This window comes from Miscanthus floridulus, chromosome 8, assembly GCF_019320115.1.
Source record: "Miscanthus floridulus cultivar M001 chromosome 8, ASM1932011v1, whole genome shotgun sequence".
Classification (NCBI taxonomy): Eukaryota; Viridiplantae; Streptophyta; class Magnoliopsida; order Poales; family Poaceae; genus Miscanthus; species Miscanthus floridulus.
The window spans coordinates 11,898,260-11,917,818 of record NC_089587.1 but is presented as its reverse complement, the minus strand read 5'-3'; the positions used below and the strand labels follow the sequence as shown (position 1 = coordinate 11,917,818).

General features: G+C 47.8%; 2 protein-coding genes across 2 annotated transcripts in view; one reads left to right on the top strand and one right to left on the bottom strand.

The window, feature by feature from the left end:
* Positions 1-19,559, bottom strand: part of LOC136468563 (uncharacterized) — a 269,843-nt gene that overhangs the window by 94,609 nt on the left and 155,675 nt on the right. The gene's annotated exons all lie outside the window — the stretch shown is intronic.
* LOC136475718 (receptor-like protein 3) lies at positions 3,140-5,472 on the top strand. Its single transcript, XM_066473311.1, has one exon. The coding sequence runs from the start codon at positions 3,140-3,142 to the stop codon at positions 5,312-5,314; it is 2,175 nt and encodes a 724-aa protein (XP_066329408.1). The 3' UTR covers positions 5,315-5,472.

Below are 19,559 nucleotides of genomic sequence, written 5' to 3'. Positions count from 1 at the left end.
AAGTAAAGATGTATTAGGACTGTCACAAAAGGCATACATAGAAAAGATCTTAAAGAAATACAATATGCACAAATGTAGTCCATCACCTACTCCTATAGTCAAGGGCGATAGATATGAGGATTTTCAATGCCCTAGGAATCAGTATGAGATCGATCAAATGAAAACTGTTCCATATGCTTCAGCTGTCAGAAGCTTGCAACATGCTCAAGTATGCACGCGCCCTGACTTGGTATTTGTTATCGGGTTACTTGATAGATTACATAGCAATCCTAGAACAGAACACTAGAAATTAGTAAATAAAGTCTTGTGTTATTTGCAAGGAACGAAAAGCCTCATGATGACGTATAGAAGATCATATTCACTCCATATAGTGGGATATTCAGATTCTGATTATGCGGAAAATAATAGAAAATCCACGTCTGGATATGTATTCACTCTCGCAGGGGGAGCTATTTCATGAAAAAGCTCAAAGCAAACCGTCACTACATCGTGCACAATGTATGCCGAGTTTGTAGCGTGTTATGAGGCAACGGGACATGTGAACTGGCTAAAGAAGTTCATACCCGGTTTGAAGGTGGTTGACGACATCTATAGACTACTTAAGTTATACTGTGATAATAATCCGACAGTATAGTATGCTCACAACAATAAGTCAAGTGGTGCTGCCAAACACATTCACATAAAGTATTATGTTATGAAAGATAAAGTCTAGGATCCTGTCATAAGTCTTGAGCATAAAGATGCTCGCGGATCTGTTTATAAAAGGCTTACCACCCAACGTGTTTAGAGAACATATAGCATGCATGGGTTTAAGGGAAAGCCTATAATTCCTGGACAAAAGAAGACCTAAAATATCTATTTCAGAACAGAGTAGTGTGTTGTAGTTGTTAAATCTATCGGTAATTGACTGTGACAATGAAACATGCTCTATGCGCTAATCTGTAATGGAATGAACAAAAGTAAATGATATGAAATTGAAAGATGATAGAAGATCAAGGGGGAGATTGTTAGATTGATCTCTAATCCTAAACTGAGCCCAACGGCCCAGTTGGGCCTTTGATCCGCGCCCTGATCGGGGGCGCCCAACCCACTATGGCTGGAGAGCTTCTGTCACACTGCACTATATATAGAGGTGGGGGCTGGTGGCTTTGAGTACGAGGTTCGCCTGAGCCGAGCTCTCCACCGAAACCTAAACCCTAACCCGATCAGAGAGGGGCGTAGCCAGTGACAGGAAGCCACCAGCCGCGTCGCCCCGCTCCACTGACGTTGACAACTTCATCGCCCTCTTCTCCGAACGTCGCTGCCCGTGCGCAGACTTCACTGACGAACGAGATGACGGCTTTAGGACCATTTCCCTCTGCGGTGTCAGGTTCGACAACTAGTTCTATCTACTGTTATTGCACTAGTAGATGTTTTAGGACTCATGGTTTTATTGAATAGCAAGTAGACATGCTAGTTCTATGCCTAGAGATCCTGCTTTAGATATAACACACTTTTTATAGTGTTCAACTTGCTAACTTGTATACCTATTTTTTCTCGAACGGATGCAGGAGAACTGCGTGTCATTTCATCGAGAGAAAAAAATTTGTATACGTATTTTGACATAGGAACATTTGTCTCGATATGATCCATATTTTTGTAATCATTTTTTCTTGCAAGATTTAGGGAGATGTCCTAGACTGGTTTTCTTTCTATATGTGGGTCGAGACCTATATTGATTTTCTTAGTTGTAGACTCGTCGTTTTCATTTTCGTTATGTGCCCTGTGGGATCCTCACCGCTAACCTCTTCAAGATCAATCACCTCATTAGAGCACCTCCCCTTCCGTAATAACCATTTGCAAGAAACACTTGATCCTGAGTATGTAGTCCTGTCCAGCAAATTGGTTATCCTTGATCTTGGGGAGAATGGGCTAATGGCAAATTAGCAGTATCCCAAATTCTGTTGAGCAGCTCAAGAGGTTGGAGGAGCTTGTGAGTTGCTATATTACAGCATGTTTGGATTTCTGCCATCGGCTCTAAGCAATTGCACAAATCTCAAAACTATCACCCTCCGGATTCTAGCTTTGTTGCAAACCCAAAGCTGTGCAGCCCTACGGTAATGTATCATCGTAGTTCAGTAGATGCAGCTCTGGTCTCCATTATCTCAACAGAACAATATACAGACAAGCTCATCTTCGATTGATTTGTCAAGTTCAAATTTTGTTAGCCATGTTCAGTCGAGCCCTCTGCTTGAAAAAAAAGGAGAAATAAAAGGAAAACAGATCAATAGACTGGTCCCTGTAAGCATAGAACAATATGTACTGTATTGAAATACAGTAAAGTGTTATGTACAATTAAATGTACTGCATCCACAGTATCGACTTCGAATCATCTGTGCAACGCAGTAATTGTGCCAACAAAATGAGGGATACAACTCAGCTGAATGCTTTTTATACAAGGCTTACATCACAAGCATTTCAAGATTCAAACTTCATTATTGGAGCAGAAACTGGGATCGCACACACTTTTTTTTGAATGTAAGGGAGCGCACACACACACGTGGATCAACCAATCACTTTTTGACACCACCACAGTGGTTGCGATCGCGATATTGACCTCTTGGGTGCAGTTGCAATGTAGGTTGGGATGTGTTTGCACATGTAAATCGTGGTGGGAATCTGTGGCTTTCTTTCTCCCCGAAAGCTGATCAGGACGTGTGTTGTGTGCCCAGCGAAGGGCAATAGCAACACGGGTCATGGCAATGGCATGCGTTCTGGCAGAGCTGAGCTTTAGGGAGGGCAACATTTCCAAAGCTGGACCACTTCTCAACAAATTTTGTGGACGGTGAAAGTTCAGATACTGCAGAGGGAATCCAAATACGACATCAAGAACACGATATACACACCTGCGTTTCAGCGAGTGTGTTTCTACACGTCAGAAAAGGTGAAAGCCTCGGATCATCCAAAAGTTCAAAAGTATCGTTGGACCAACCTGCTTCCTTTTATCTTCCATGATCCATGAACAAAGCGTGGCTAAAGTTTAGGTTTGCTGGAGCTGAAAGCATTGTGAGCTCTGTGATGTGCTGGTCCTCTATCTAGCAGGGCACTGGTAAGGCCCAGCACGCTTGACAATCTGATTCCTTGGATGTTCCATACTTCCATGGAAGATACCATGCAGCCACTCCACTCTTCATGGAACAAGAACAACAGAACAACCAGATCATGGCCAATACAATCGCTTGGTCTTGCTCTCCTGCCATTGCTCTCCCTACGCTCTCCCACCAGCTGTGTGTGCATAGAGCAGGACAAGATCTCCCTCCTCAAGTTTGTCCAGGGGCTCTCGCAAGACTCTGGCCTCAGCACTTCTTGGAGGTACGGCACGAACTGCTGCACATGGAAGGGTATCACCTGCGACGCTGATGGCACTGTCACAGAGATCTCACTGGCTTCCATGGGCCTTGAGGGGCGCATCTCGCCGTCGCTTGGCAACATCACCAGTCTGCTGAGCCTCAACCTGTCGTGCAACTCACTCTCCGGTGGTCTCCCGGCGGAACTATTGTGGTCCAGAAGCATGGTTGTCCTTGACGTCAGCTTCAACAACCTAAATGGTGACCTCCACAAGCTGCCATCTACGGCTGGACAGCCTATGCAGGTAATCAACATCTCAAGCAACCAGTTTACAGGAGAAATTCCATCCATCACATTGGAGAGTATGGAGAATCTCGTTGCTCTCAACGTGAGCAATAACAGCTTCACCGGAGAAATTCCCAGCACCATATGTGTCAAAAAGCCATTCTTTTCGGTGCTTGACCTGAGTTTTAATCAATTCAACGGAAGTATACCGGTGGATCTTGGTGACTGCTCTGTGCTAAAAGTGCTCAAGGCCGGTCACAACAAACTCGATGGGACTCTGCCAAATGAGCTCTACAACGCTACCTTTCTAGAGCACCTCTCTTTTCCAAACAACCGCTTGCAAGGAGCACTCAGTGCCGAGCATTTGGTCAAACTCGAGAATTTGGTTATCCTTGACCTTGCAGAGAATGGACTCACAGGTGATATCCCGGATTCTATTGGGCAGCTCAAGAGACTAGAGGAGCTTCACTTAGAGTACAACAGCATGTCCGGAGAGCTGCCATCGACTCTAAGCAGATGCTCCAATCTCAGAACTATCATTCTCCGGTTCAACAGTTTTCATGGAGATCTAAACAATGTCAACTTCACCTTACCCAACCTAAAAATTCTAGATTTTATGCAAAACAAGTTCGCTGGTACAGTTCCTGAGAGCCTATACTTCTGCAGCAATCTCATTGCGCTTCGACTGTCTTCCAACAACTTCCGTGGCCAATTTTCGCCAAGAATAGGCAACCTCAAGTCCCTCAGGTTCCTGTCCCTTACAAACAACTCCTTCACAAATATCACAAATACCCTTCAGGTCCTCAAGAGTTCTTGGAACCTTACAACTCTGCTGATTGGTACCAATTTCAAAGGCGAGGCCATGCCAGAAGATGAAACAATCGATGGTTATCAAAATCTTCAGGTTCTTTCCTTGGCTGATTGCTCACTGTCAGGAAAAATACCTCACTGGCTCTCAAAGCTCCAAAATTTGAAGGAGCTATTTTTGTACAGCAACCAACTCACTGGATCAATACCTGCCTGGATCAGCAGCTTAAATCTCTTGTTCGTTATAGATGTATCCAATAACAGCCTTGTAGGGGAGATCCCAAAAGCACTGATGAAGCTACCGATGCTAGAATCTGAGAATATTGTAGATGGTTCAAACCAAGTATTTCCGCTGCCTGTTTACATGGCTGCATCTCTTGAATACCACAAGGCCAATTACTGCCCTAAACTGCTGAATCTAGGCAACAATGAGTTCACTGGGGAGATTCCACTGGAGATTGGTCATCTGAAAGGGCTCACGGAGCTCAACTTGAGTTTCAACAACTTACACGGGGAGGTTCCGCAATCATTCAGCAACCTCACAAACCTGCAGGTGCTGGACTTGTCCAACAATCACCTGACAGGTGAAATCCCTGGGGCATTGGAGAACCTTCACTTCCTTTCCTACTTCAACATTTCTAACAATGACATGGACGGCCCTATTCCGACAGGAGGCCAGTTTTGCACGTTTCCGAATTCTAGCTTCGCTGGGAACCCAAGGATGTGTGGCCCTATGTTCATTCAGCAATGTAGTGCTTCAGTAGAGGCAGGTCCTGCGCCCATTCGCTCCACGGGACTGTGTGGTGAAGACATCGTCTTTGCTGTGGCCTTTGCTGTTTTCCTTGGAGTAGGAGTGCTATATGATCAGATGGTACTATCCAGATATTTTGGGTAAGGAAAAGTGCTGCTGCAATGTGTCCTGGCTTGGAGAATGAAGATAAGCAATGGATGTAACTGAAGCTCCCAGCAAACAACTGCAGCTTTGTAACCGTAGAGAAGCATGTCCTGAATTTGTGATCTCCAGTGTTTTCCCATGAGCAAGTCTGGGTCAGTGATCCCCGTCCCATTCCACTGCAGGATAAACACCTGACATTAGTTGGCTTCTCCAAATTTGGAAGCAAATTCAAGGATGGAACGTTTATAGTCAGTAAACAGACCAATATGTAGTCCCTCCTTGTTTCAAAAAAAATATGTAGTCCCTCCATTCCAAATTGTAAGTTGTTCTGGTTTTCTAGACATGCTATGTATCTAAGATATAAGATATCTAGGTGTATATAACAAATGTACCTAGAAAAGCCGAAACGACTTACACTTTTGGAACGGAGGGGAGTATTTTTTTTCGAAGCACTGTAAATATTTCCTTAAAAAAAGCATGGTAAATATTCTCGAAGTTTACTGTGATGTCACATCTGTGAACACGTATCTTAAAAAAAACATCTGTGAACACGCGTGGTGAATAAAAATAGATGGCTATTAGTAGCTTAGAGTCCAAACTATAAGATCCTAATTTGTAACGGCAAGCGATAACCATCAGGCGTTAAGTGGTACTAGTGTCTAGTGTGCCACTTAATCATGGACTCATGGTGTGTGTTTTCCATCGCAGCAAACAGAAATCATCTCGCATTTCAAATTGTACAAGAGAGGCGAGCAAGAAGGGAAACCTAAAAACAAATTCCTCCATTTGATTCGATAGTTTGAACGAACGATGGAAAGCTTTGCGCAGACAGGTAGCCGTGACGGCAGTACTTCACCTTGCGAGCAGAGCGGAGGACGCCAAACGCGTCACGCCGTAAGGCGCGCTTCCCGAGCCGGTCACCCAGCCCCGGCCGCCGTACGCCGTAGCGCGTGCGCGTTGGCTCCCCGCGCCGCCGCCCGTCGCTGCTGCTCCGGTTGGAGACGATGAACTGGGCTGGACTGTGAGTCTGCGGGACCCACACATGGGCCGCTTTGGGTAGCACGTCTGGGCCTTCATGGCGAATGGTTTGGGGGCTGGAATCTCAATGTGAAATTTGCCATAATCTGTGCGTGCCTACACGCGTAGCTCGCACCTCGCAGTCATGCGGAGCGAGGGAGAGCCCAGCTGTTCCAGCGCGCGGCGACCGTGCAGGCAGCAGGCCGTTGCAACGTCTGCTGGCCTGCTGGGGCCTCTCGTCCCGAGAAGGAAAAAGTCGACGTTTTCTACCTCTCATCTTTCGTGAAAATCTGTTTTTCCACCTAAACACCAAAACCGACCAAAACACTTCCCTTAATTTTTAAAACGGTTCATCTTACCTCCCTGACCCTGTTATAAGCAGTTTTGAAGACGGTTTTGTCTTTTTTATATATATATTTATTTCGGCTGAATTTTTGAAAAATCATAGTAAATCACAGAAAAATTATTAGATGGAAAATCCAATTTTGTTGGACTCCACATGAGTAGATGTACACAGTAAACATATAATATGGTATGCTTTAGTACAAAATTTTTGTTGTGACTTTAGATCTATGTTTTTCTATAATTAATTGGAATAATTCATAAATGCAGTTCTATGGTCCAATTATGATAAAATTTTTATGGTGAGCTAACTATTGTATGATTGAACTATAGTAAAAATTTCATACTCATTGGATCATTTATAGCGTAGTTATAGATTTATTTATATGTAACAAGTATAAACCTAAATAAAATCTATAACTAAGTTATACATGATTCAATGAGTTTGAAATTTTTACTACATTTTAAGCACATAATAATTAGCCCACCATAAAAATTTCATCACAATTGGACCATAGAAACTACAGTTATGAATTATTCTATTTAATTGCAGAAAAACATAGATCTAAAGCTATAACAAAAATTTTGTACTAAAGTATACCATATTATATATTTACTGTGTAGATCTACTCTTGTGGAATCCAATAAAATTGGATTTTCTATTTTATAATTTTTCTATGATTTACTATAATTTTTTAAAGATTCAGCTGAAATAAATAAAAAAAGCAAAAGACAAAACCACATTCAAAACCGCTTATAACCGGGCCAGGAAAGTAAGATGAATAGTTTTAAAAGTTAAGGATGTGTTTTGCCCGATTTTAGAGTTTAGGGGGGGAAACGGACTTTTGCGAAAGTTGAGGTAATGGCCCTGTTCGCTTATCTTATAATCCGTATTTTTCAGCTTGTTTTTTCAGCCGGAACAGTATTTTCTCTCAAACAAATCAACCGAAACAGTGTTTCGGCTTGTTTTTTCAGCGAAGCGAACGGCGTCAATATAGACATTTTCCTTAAAAACCCTCGTCACATGGTGGGTCGCACAACCCATCCACGCGCCACTCGCCAAAAGAAAGAAGAAAAGGTTAGGGTTCCGGGATTTGGAGAATCCACTAGGTGGCGCGGCGAGGCTGGTGGAACTGGAAGCTAGGGCTGGGAGCAGAGGCGACAGCGACGACGACGCCGGCAAGATCGCGCATTCGTCCAATCCTCATCCCGTTTGACTGCGTCGTGCGTGACCGTGACATACGGCGATGGAGGTCGCTCGTGCCCGCGACATACGGCGATGGTGCGCCACTCTGAGCTTCGAAGACCAAATCCTGTGCTCGTCGTTATCTGTAGATAAAGTTTTCCAAATGGGCGAAGCCCGCTGGGCCGACACGAGCATGGTACGAATTGGCCCGGTACGAAAACGGCCCGGCCCGGCAGCTACCGTGCCCGTGCCAAGCACGGCACGGCCCCGTGCCCGTGCCTAGACCGCGATGCCAGCACGATGGCACAGCACGGGCACGACCCGCTTCAACGGTCAGCACGGAGGCGGCACGGCCTCGAGCCGTTGGATGGAGCCCCCCCGCCTGCTGACCGTTGGATCTAGGGGTCGGGTGGGACGGCTTTATAAGCCAGCCACCGCTCCTGGCTCTCCACCTTTCCAAACCCTAGCTCATTCCGTCCCCATTCCAGCCGCATGGCCGCATCGAGCTCTCCCATCGACTAAAACCCTAGCCGCTCTCCTCTCTTCTTCCCGTCGTCCGATGGCTGGTTAAGGCGGCGGTTGCTAGCATGGGCACACAACACTTCTACACCACTCTTCCTTCTCCCTGACCGTCGATGTAGCTTTCTCGTCGAGATCCACCATCGTTCGTCTTCGTCTCTGTCTCGTCGCTCTCATCGATCTCGCTGGAGTCCGGTATCATTGGGGCTCCGCTCTAATGCGTTGAGGTACCAGGGTGTTGGGTCTCCATGACGTCATCATCACCGTTGTCTCTGGTGCTCTGTCAAGAGAGGTGAGCCGTAACCCTAGATCTGTTCATTTTTGTTCTTCTTGATTTCTTCATGATCTTCTATTAACCCTAGGTGTTCTTGTTGTTCTTGGTTTTGGTAGGTGTTGGCGTTGAGGGACCGGAGACCGGCGATGACGAGATGTCGGATGAGCAAGAGGACATCGGTCTCTCCATGACCATTAACAATGAGCCACGCCTCTACGGGATGACCGGAGACGACGAGGACGATGTCGCTGGGGATGCCGAGGAGCTCTTTAGCCGTCGTGCTGCTGAGGAACTCTACGGTCGTACTGCTGCTAACCCACTTCCCGTCGATGACACTGATGCCCCCAACACTAGCGGCACTGTCTAGGACGACACCGCTGCTGATGACGGCTCCAGCAGCAGACCTAACCGCCCTTCTACCTCAGTATGCTGGGAAGATTTCGAGAAGCTCACCAAGAAGGTAAATGGTAAGGTTGTCAGGTATGGCGCTCGGTGTCTTCACTACCGTAAGGAGTATTCTGCGTACTCTAGATTTGGGACTGGCCACCTTCTCCGTCATCAAGACTCTTGCTCTAAGAAGCGTGAGAAATGTCACATGGCTCAGTCCCACATTACTTTCAATAAGGACGGTACTATGCATAATTGGGAGTATTCGGCTAAGGTTGCTCGTGTTCAGCTTGTTCGTTTGCTTGCTAGGTTAGATCTTCCCCTCCGTCTTGGGGAAACTGAGGCCTGGAAAGATTACATAAAAACTGCTCATAACCCTAGGTACACAAATGTTTCTAAGAAAACTACAGCTAGAGATCTTTTTAAGTACTTCAATGAAAAGCATGATCGCTTGATTGATGATTTAAAGAGTAATGCCATTTCATCTGTTGCTATTACCTCTGATATCTGGTCTGGAAATGCAAAAGAAGATTATTTGAGTGTTGTTGGTCATTACATTAATGCTAATTGGCAACTTGAAAAAAGGGTGCTTGGCTTAAGGCTTATTGATGCATCACATAATGCTGATAACATTGCTGAACGTGTTAGTAATGTGCTTAATGATTATGGTATATTGAAGAAGGTTTTTTATGTTACCTTGGACAATGCCTCTGCTAATACTAAAGCTATGGATAAACTGAAACCTATACTTAGAGAGTATTTGGGTGCTGATATGTTTTTGCATCAACGCTGTGCTTGTCATATCATAAACCTAATTGTTAAAGAGGCTCTGGTTGCTGTTAGTCCTATGCTTGATGCTTTTAGAACCGCTATATCATTCATTAACTCTTCTAACCAGAGAGTTGCTGCATATAAGAGCTATTGCATGGCATCTGGTATTAGACCTAGGAAGTTTGGATTGGACATGGAGGTTAGGTGGAACTCTACCTACCTGATGCTTAGGCATTTGCTACCACACAAGGAAACTTTTCATACTTTCATTGAGTCTAATTATCCTAGAAAAAGAGGTGATCCCTTTCTTTTAACTCATGAGCATTGGGCTATAGCAACTAAAATACTAGAATTCCTTAAACTGTTTTATGACTCAACAGTTGCTTTGTCTGGTGTATACTATCCTACTGCCCCACTTATGGTTCATCATATTATTAAGATTGCTATATACCTGCATAGGTATCAAAATGATGAGCATATTAGAACTGTTGTCCAACCTATGATTGATAAGTACAATAAATATTGGAGAACCATACCTGAACTTTACTGCATTGCATTTATCTTGGATCCAAGAGCTAAAATTAAAGATTTTAACAAAGTTCTTAGGAAGTTAAATTTGCTTACTGATGCTGATTATTCTAATAAGATGGTGGAAACTAGAACTCTTCTTTTCAAACTGTATCATAAGTATGATGATTTGTATGGCTCTATTAGGGCGAAAAGGCCTGACCCTCCAAGCCTATCTGGTAAGAAAAGAATAGCTTGGGCTGAGATATATGATGATGATGATGGTGGTGGTTTGCTTAGAGCTGACTGTTCTTCTCTTTCTCCTAATCTTGATATGTCTAGGACTATTCCTGCTACTACTTTGTTACATGCAACAAGTTCATCTAACACTGGTTCTGAACTTTCAGCTTATCTAGACTGTGACACAGTTAGCCAGATGGATGATGACTTCAACATCTTGAACTAGTGCATCAGCATAAACTAACATATTCAGTTCTTTCTACCCTTGCTAGAGATGTTTTCAGTGTGCCTGTTTCTACCATTTCTTCTGAAACTACTTTTACTACCACAGGCAGGATCATTGAAGACCGGCGGCGGAGGCTAAACCCTAAAACTATGGAGGCATTTACATGCATCAAGGACTGGGAAGCTACAGAGACAAGGCTACAGCATATGGTGGAGGATAAGGAGCTCGAGGAAGCCTTTTAACAACTTTATCTTGATTAGTCATTTATGTAATGGTTCTGTAATCTTAAGACTTGGATGCTTTGGACCTTTAGTTGTGGATGTAATGAACAATTGAACTTATGGAGCTGGTTGCACTCTTTTTCCCTGTTTAGGGTTTCTCACAAGGGTGGATTTTACCTAGACATGTTTTTAATGAGGCAGCCATTGCACGGCTCCTTTAATTTGGTATTTTGTTATCTCTGTCTTGTGTTTTCTTCTTTGTGATTTCAGATTCATCAGATTTCAAGTTTGTTTTTGAACTGTTCTTTTGATTCTGATCTGTTGAAGTGATGATATGGTTTTAGTGCCAAGGCACGGCACTAGTTCGCTGGGCTGCCGTGCCCTGTGGCACGGCACGGCACTATCTGAGGGCTTTAGTGCCGTGCCTGGGCCAGAGTCTGGGCACGGTGGCACTACACGGCACAACATGGCAGTGACACTGTGCCTGATAGTGCCGTGCCTAATAGTGTCGTGCCATGTAGTGCTAGTGCCGTGTAGTGCCAGTGCTGCCCATTTGGAAAACTATATCTGTAGAGCCCAAATTCGTGCTTGTTTCTCTTCGCTCCAATGGCCTGCAGTTGACGTCATTCTCAATGTCTGTTTAAATCGACTAAAATAAATTGTTAGCTAGAGCTAAAAATTAGTTCGTTAGTTAACTAAAAATTAGACATCTAACCGTTAACCCAGGCATGTTTAAACCTGTATACATACATATCTAGCAATGAACTATTAGCCTATTAGCTAGTTTTGCTTGGCTAATAGACATTTTAGTGGCTAGTTATTATCCCATATAGAATCCAAACATCAACAAGAATTTGCTAAAACCTCCTTAAACCAGATTTTAGTGTAATATACACATGAAAAATCTCTCCTCAAACGGTTAGCCAACCGACCCTCTCAACTCCTTAGGCCAGTCTCAGTGGAGAGTTTCATTACGTTGTTTCTGAGACTACCATGTCATATAGAATGAAATAAAACTTGGATGAAACACCCACTCTCAATGCAAAGTTGCATTCCATGGTTTCATAGACATTTAATTCTAAGAAGACTCATAGAGTTGGTAATCGTGCCAAGAGAGTTTCATCCCCATGAAACTCATCTCTTCCCTCTCTTCATAAAAATAGTGTCATGTCATCAAAAATACATATGTGGCATGCTATTAAATGCAAATGAAACTCTCATGAAACTCCCACTGAGACTGACCTTATATTTAGGGCTTGTTTGGCTGTGCTTCTGTCGCTCTACTCCGCACGAGAATCGATGGAGCGCTGCTAAATATTGCCAGCGTGCATAGCTCCTCTTCATAAACACTCACCTGCTCTGTCTCCACTCTCCACACCTCCACTCCACTTTGCTCCCTCGTCTCCCTTGCGCCCCTCTTCGTCTTCCCCATCGTTTTCTCTGACCCCCCGCCTTCGTCGTGCCCCTTGCCACGCCCTCCCGCGCCTCCGTAGCGTCCTTCTCTACGAGACCCTCCACTCTATTGCCTCCGTTGTGCCCTCCTCGCCTCCCCCACCGCCCTACTCCGTTCTTTGCCCTAGACCCGCCACAACGTCGTGGAGTTATGGGAGAAGCCCCACCAAATGCCTCAAATTTCGACTGGGGAGTGGCCAGAGCAAGAGCTAGTTGGGAGCTCTACCAAACTAGCCCTTATGTGTGACTTAATTCGCTCCCAATCATGACCTGGTGCCAAATCAATGTCGCTCATGTTACACTACCGCCAGGCTCGGTTTTGCCACAGCTTGTCCAATGGTTATCCGCGCCTGACTTGCCCTAGTCGGTGGGTCTTTTTTTTCAACCAATAGTGTTTTAGAGTTTTCTAAATCTATATTTCTAGGAGTGTTTTTTTACTTGCAAATTCACAAATCCAATATATTGTCCAATGAAATATGCAGTGATCGGATTAAAGAAGTGATGTTAGATCACTGTAAATCCCGCCAATTTTTCATTATCCATAAATTCCCTCATCCTAAAATATAAGTGATTTTTATTTGTACTAAATCAAATCATTCTAAATTTGACCAAATTCATAATAACAAACATTTCAAATTTCAAATGAGTTTTATTACTCCCTCCGTTCTAAATTATAAGATGTTTTGGCTTTTCTGAATATATTGTTTTCACTATGTATCTAGACACACTGTATATCTAAGTGCATAGCAAAAGACATAATGTAGAAAAGTCAAAATGGTGTACACCATAATGAAATGTATCTTCATAATTTACCTCCTTGATGTGGTGATGTTAATACTCTTCTTTAAAAACTTAGTAAAAATTTGAAAATGGTTTGACTTAGAACAACTAAAAGTCTCATATGTTTTATAACGGAGGTAGTAAGCATTTAGTGGGGCCCTGTTCGTTTCGCTGAAATTTGGCTTATGCTGATGCTTATGCTGATTTGTTGTGAGAGAAAATTTTTTTGTTCCCTAAAAAGTACCGCTGAAGTAGTGCTGCGTAACAGGGTGAGAAGCGGTTTCTTTGGCGTTTCGTTCCCTTATCCAGATATGTGTTTTTTTAGAAGGAAGATATTTCGTACAGTCAGGAAGCTTGGTCAGTTGGACGTCCCTTATCAGGCAGCCATCGATCGGTGACATGTCAAACTGTGAATAAGTGAGCTGTTATATACGAGTATGTTAGTAAAACACAGCCATAAGGAGGGTTTTCCAATAACATTTAACCATTTACTTCATCATTCTTTGAGGTGACTACAACTAGGATGAAAGCACGCCCTCTTTTTTCTTCTACCTCGTGCTCATCTTGATTAGACCATTCCATTTGGCTCTTCATCTAGACAGAGCACAGGCTAACCTAGTTTAAACAGTAAGCCATGCGGCGGCCAAACCAAGTTTCACACAAGTGCTGCAGCAGATTATCCTTACCTTTCCTTGGCCTTGCTACTTTGCTGCTGATCTCTTTGACCACCCCCGCCAGTTCCTGCACGGAGCTGGAGAAGACCTCTCTCCTCCAGTTCCTTGTTGGGCTCTCGCAGGATTCTGGACTTGCCAAGTCATGGCAAGAAGGCACTGATTGCTGCAAATGGGAAGGGGTCACCTGCAATGGAAACAAGACAGTCATTGAGGTTTCTCTGCCATCTAGAGGCCTTGAAGGGAGTATCACATCTCTTGGCAACCTCACCAGCCTACAGCATCTTAACTTGTCCTACAATTCACTGTGCGGTGACCTGCCCCTGGAATTGGTATCGTCCAGCAGTATCATTGTCCTCGACATCAACTTTAACCAGATCAGTGCAGACTTGCATGATCTACCGTCTTCAACCTCTGGCCAACCTCTAAAGGTACTTAACATCTCAAGCAACTTGTTTACAGGGCAGTTTACATCCACAACATGGAAGGGGATGGAGAATCTAGTGGCGCTCAATGCTAGCAACTGACAGCTATAAATCCTGTCCTTATCTACTTAGGATACTTATCTAGAGTAGTTGGTGGCTATGTTAGCCCTTACCTTTATCCCTAGCATATACTTTAGCATCTCTAGAATATGTTGTAGCTTTCTTAAGGCTCAAGCAAGCTATCCTATATGTATCCCCAACCTGTAATAGTTGTGGTATGGCTAATGAAATCTGAAATTCAGCTACAAACCTGTGTTTTGGTTCTAATAAATGGTATCTAGAGCCTAAGTTCATCTGGGTTCTACCCTTACCCCATCCCAATCCATCGTCATGTCTCTCCACTCCTCAACCTCTTCCTCCAACCGTTCCACCACCTCCAGCATACGTGCCGTAGCGGCTGCGGCTGCCAGGCGTGAGGAGGCGACGGCCGAGCGTGCAGCAGCAGCGGAGCGGGCGGCTCGCATCACCCGGGCGGAGCTTGCTGCGGTGTGTGCGGCTGAAGCCGCCCACTAGGCAGCAGCGGAGGCGCGGGAGACTGCAGCAGCAGCTGCTGCGCTCCGTGTGAAGGCGGACGCGGGCGAGAAGGAGGACTACGGCGCCCGAGCGGGCGCGACGGATGCAAGAGCGGCTGCGGCTGCGGCTCTACGCCGCAGAGCGGACGCCGAGTGGGCCTGACCCGACGCGGGCGGCCTGGGCAAACGCGGTGGACGTGAGACTGGCGATCGCGACGACTTCGACGACCGACGCTGACGCGACACGGGCCGCTTCGACGGACGACGCTGCGACTTCGACTGGGACGCACGGGACCAGGATGAGCGGGCGGCACGTGATGCCAATGCCTAGCTAGAGCGAGAGGAGCAGCACGAGGCGTGGGACCTAGGCGAACGGGACACTGGCGCGCGGAGCCCTCACAGGCGGCGTGCCTCCCCTTCCCCGGACCGGGGCCGTGGTCGCCATGGCTGGCCCAGCTCCCCTCCCGTCGTGCAGACCATCGTCAAGGACGCCGGCGGCGGATGGCCCATGCTCGCCAAGACCAACTACGCCGAGTGGCCCATGGTGATGAAGGTGAAGATGCAGGCGCGGCGCATGTGGGATGCGGTACAGTACGGCGACGCCGAGTTCGACGAGGATCGGCGGGCACTGGAGGCGCTTCTTGCTGCTGTTCTGACAGAGATGCACTCCTCCCTCACGAACAGTGGACCACCAAGAACGCCTGGGACGCCATCGCCGCGGCACGTATCGGCAACGCCCGCACCTGTAGGTCCACGCTTCAAAAGCTACGTCAGGAGTGGGAGAACCTAGCTTTCAAGCCAGGTGAGGACATCAATGACTTCTCTCTCCGCCTCAACACCCTGATGCAGCAGTTGGCGCGGTATGGCGACAACGACATCGACGAGGAGAGAGCTGTCGAGAAGTTCCTCCATGTCATCCCCAAGAAGTACTCGCATGTTGCCATCGCGATCGAGATGTCGCTGGACTTCTCTGAGCAATCGATCGAGGAGGTGATGGGTCACCTCAAGGCCATCGACAACCGCGAGCAGCTACCTCCCTCAGAGCTGGTCATCATCAGTGGCAAGCTTCTCTTCACCGAGGAGCAGTGGCTCGCCCGCCAGCGGGAGCGGAAGAAGGGGGAGGCCTTGGGTTCTTCAGCTTCGGGTTCGTCGAGTAGCCGCAAGCGTTGACCACGCAAGCGGGACAAGGCGCGTGGTGACGCTCCTAGCGGCACCGACGACGAGCGCAACGCTACCCACGATGACACCTGCAACAACCGTGGGAGGTCCGGCCTCTGGGCCATGGACTGCCGGTAGGCGAAGCACGGCGGTCAAGCACACGTCGTGCAAGTGCAAGAAGGTGACGAGCCGGCTCTTTTCTTCATACACGGGGGCATTAGGCCGCACTCCTTTCCCACACCGGCCACCGCCGCGCTCCTCCACCTCGACGAGCCATGGGCTCATGTCTTCCTCGGCAATGGGTCCGACGGCGACAAGATCGACTGGTGGTACCTCGACACCAGCGCCACCCACCACATGACCAGGCGGTGGGAGTTCTTCTCTGAGCTCGACTCCGGCGTTCAAGGCTCTGTCATGTTTGGGTATGCCTCCGCCATGGAGATCAAGGGCGTCGGCTCCGTCGTCTTCACCGCCAAGACCGGTGAGCACCGACTGCTCACCGGTGTCTACTACATCCCCACGCCGAGGAACTTCATCATTAGCTTGGGACAGCTAGATGAGAATGCCTCATGCGTGGAGATCGAGCATGGGGTCTTGCGTATCTAGGATCGCCATCGTTGCCTTCTTGTTAAGGTGAACAGAGGCACCAACTGCCTCTACATCCTCCATGTGTAGGTGGCACAGTCCGTGTGTCTTGTAGCCCACCGTGATGACTACTCCTGGCGATGGCACGAGCGCTTTGGGCACCTCAACTTCGAGGCTCTGAAGCAGCTCAGCAACAAGGAAATGGTGCAGGGCATACTGTGAGTCGAGCACGTGGAGTAGTTCTACGACACCTGTGTCCTCACCAAGCAACGACGGCTCCCCTTCCCCCGCCAGGTGAGCTTCCACGCTAAGGAGAAGCTAGAGCTTGTGCACGGTGACCTCTGTGGACCTGTGACACCGGCCACACCTAGAGGCCAGCGCTTCATCCTTTTCCTCGTCGATGACGTATCCTGCTACATGTGGGTGGTCTGGCTCGACACCAAGGCAGCGACTGCGGACGCCATCAAGCTGCTACAGAGAAGGAGTGCGGCCACAAGCTTTGAGTGCTACACACTGACAATGGCGGCTGAGTTCACGATGTACTGTGTCGATGAGGGGATCTAGTGTCACTTCTCCGCACCATACACCCCATAGCAGAACGACGTCGTTGAGCGCCACAACCAGGCGGTGGTGGCCACCGCTTGTGCCCTCCTCAAGCAGAGAGGGATGCCGACAATCTACTAGGGGGAGGCGGTGATGACTGTCGTCCATCTCCTCAACCACTCGCCCACCAAGGCTTTTGACAGCAAGACGCCGTACGAGGCCTAGCACGGGCGTAAGCCGGTGGTGACCCACCTCCACGTCTTCGGCTGTCTCACCTTTGCCAAGGAGCTCAACCATGTCGGCAAGCTCGACGACCGGAGCACGCCAAGGGTCTTCATCGGCTACACGAAGGGCGTCAAGGCCTACCGCATCCTCGACCTTGCAACACAGCGCGTCCGCATCTCCTAGGACGTCGTGTTCGACAAAGGGCGAGGCTAGGCCTAGGACAAGGCGATGGACGATGGCTCGACTTCGACTCTCAGAGACTTCATCGTTGACTACATCCACTTCGAGGGAGCCAGGGGAGCCAGTAGCTCATCTTCACCGAGCTCGTCTACCTCAGCACCCGGCTCGCCATTAGCACCGACGAGTCCTCCACCACCTACACCACCAGCGAGTTCTCCACCACCCGCTATGCTCCGCTCTCCTACACCGATGGCACCCCTCTCCTACACTGGCTCTTCACTCTCCTACACCGAGATTGGCACTAGCAGCTTTGGTCCATGACGAGCAGCGCACGGTGGAGTTCACCACTCCGCTGTCCGACGACAAGGATCGCGTCGATGCCTACCACGACAATGAGCCTTTGTGCTACCATACCTTGGACAACATCTTCGGTGATCAACCCGTCCTTGGACTAGCGGCGCATGACTTTGAGGTAGAGCTGCACCTGGCGCACGAGGATGGTGAGCCCCGCTCCTTCGCTGAGGCGAAGGGAGACGCGACATGGCGTGCTGCAATGCAGTAGGAGATGGACGCACTCGAGCAGAACCGAACGTGGGAGCTAGCGGATCTTCCTACTAGCCACCGTGCCATCACCCTTAAGTGGGTCTACAAGCTCAAGAAGGATGAGGCTGAGGTGTTAATCAAGCACAAGGCGCCAGTGTGATGAGAAGACAGATGGACTCCATCCACACAATGGGTGTGAAGGTGTCGTCGAAGTCGACTCCCTCTTGCTCGTGGGTTTGTCCAGCAGGAGGGAGTCGACTTCGACGATGCCTTCACGCCCATTGCGCGGATGGAGTTCGTCCATCTCCTCATCACACTAGCGGCCTAGGAGGGTTGGCGTGTGCACCACATGGACGTCAAGTCCGCTTTCCTCAACGGTGACTTGAAGGAGGAGGTCTATGTCCATGAGCCGTTGGGATTCATCATCCTCGGCAAGGAGAACAAGGTTCTTCACCTACACAAGGCCCTCTACGGCTTGCGGTAGGCACCCCGAGCTTGGAACACCAAGCTAGACTCCACTCTCAAGCAAATGGGGTTCCAGCAAAGTCCTCACGAGGCTATAGTCTATCGGTGGGGCAAGGGAGGCAATGCCCTGTTGGTAGGCGTCTACGTCGACGACTTGGTGATCACCAGCACCAAGGAGGCCAAGGTGGAGTCATTCAAGGAGGAGGTGAAGGTGATCTTCTAGATGAGCGACTTGGGCCTTCTCTCCTTCTACCTGGGGATCAAGGTCCACCAGGACAGTCCGACATCTCCCTTTGCCAGACCGTCTACGCCAAGTGCATCGTCGAGTTAGGTGGGCTCATCGGCTGCAACCCAGCACACACTCCCATGGAGGAGAGGCTGAAGCTAAGCCGCGATAGCACGGTGATGGGGGTCGACGCCATGCGGTACCGGTGCATTGTGGGTAGCCTTCGCTACCTCGTCCACACACGGCTAGACCTGACGTTCGCCGTTGGCTACGTCAGTCGGTTCATGCAACGACCGACAATGGAGCACGAGCAGGCCATCAAGAGGATCCTCCGCTACATCGCGGGCACTTTCGACTATGGCTTTCACTACCTGAGGTGTCCCGGTGTGGAGCACTTCATCAGGTACAGCGACAGCGACGTCGCCGGCGACATCGACACAAGCAAGAGCACCAGCGGGACGCTATTCTTCCTCGACAAGTGTCTAATCAGCTGGCAGTCGGTCAAGCAGCAAGTGGTGGCTCTGTCCAGTTGCGAGGTGGAGTACATCGCTACCATAACCGCTTTGACTCAAGGAAGAATAAAAAGAAAAAAGAAAATGAGGAAAAAGTGATAACTACATAGAGCGGGGCCATGATCGTCGTCCGCTCTGAATGACCGTCGTAAAATAGAATTAGTTAATATATAAAATGTCATTATGAAAAGTTGTATCAATATAGTTTAATATATGAA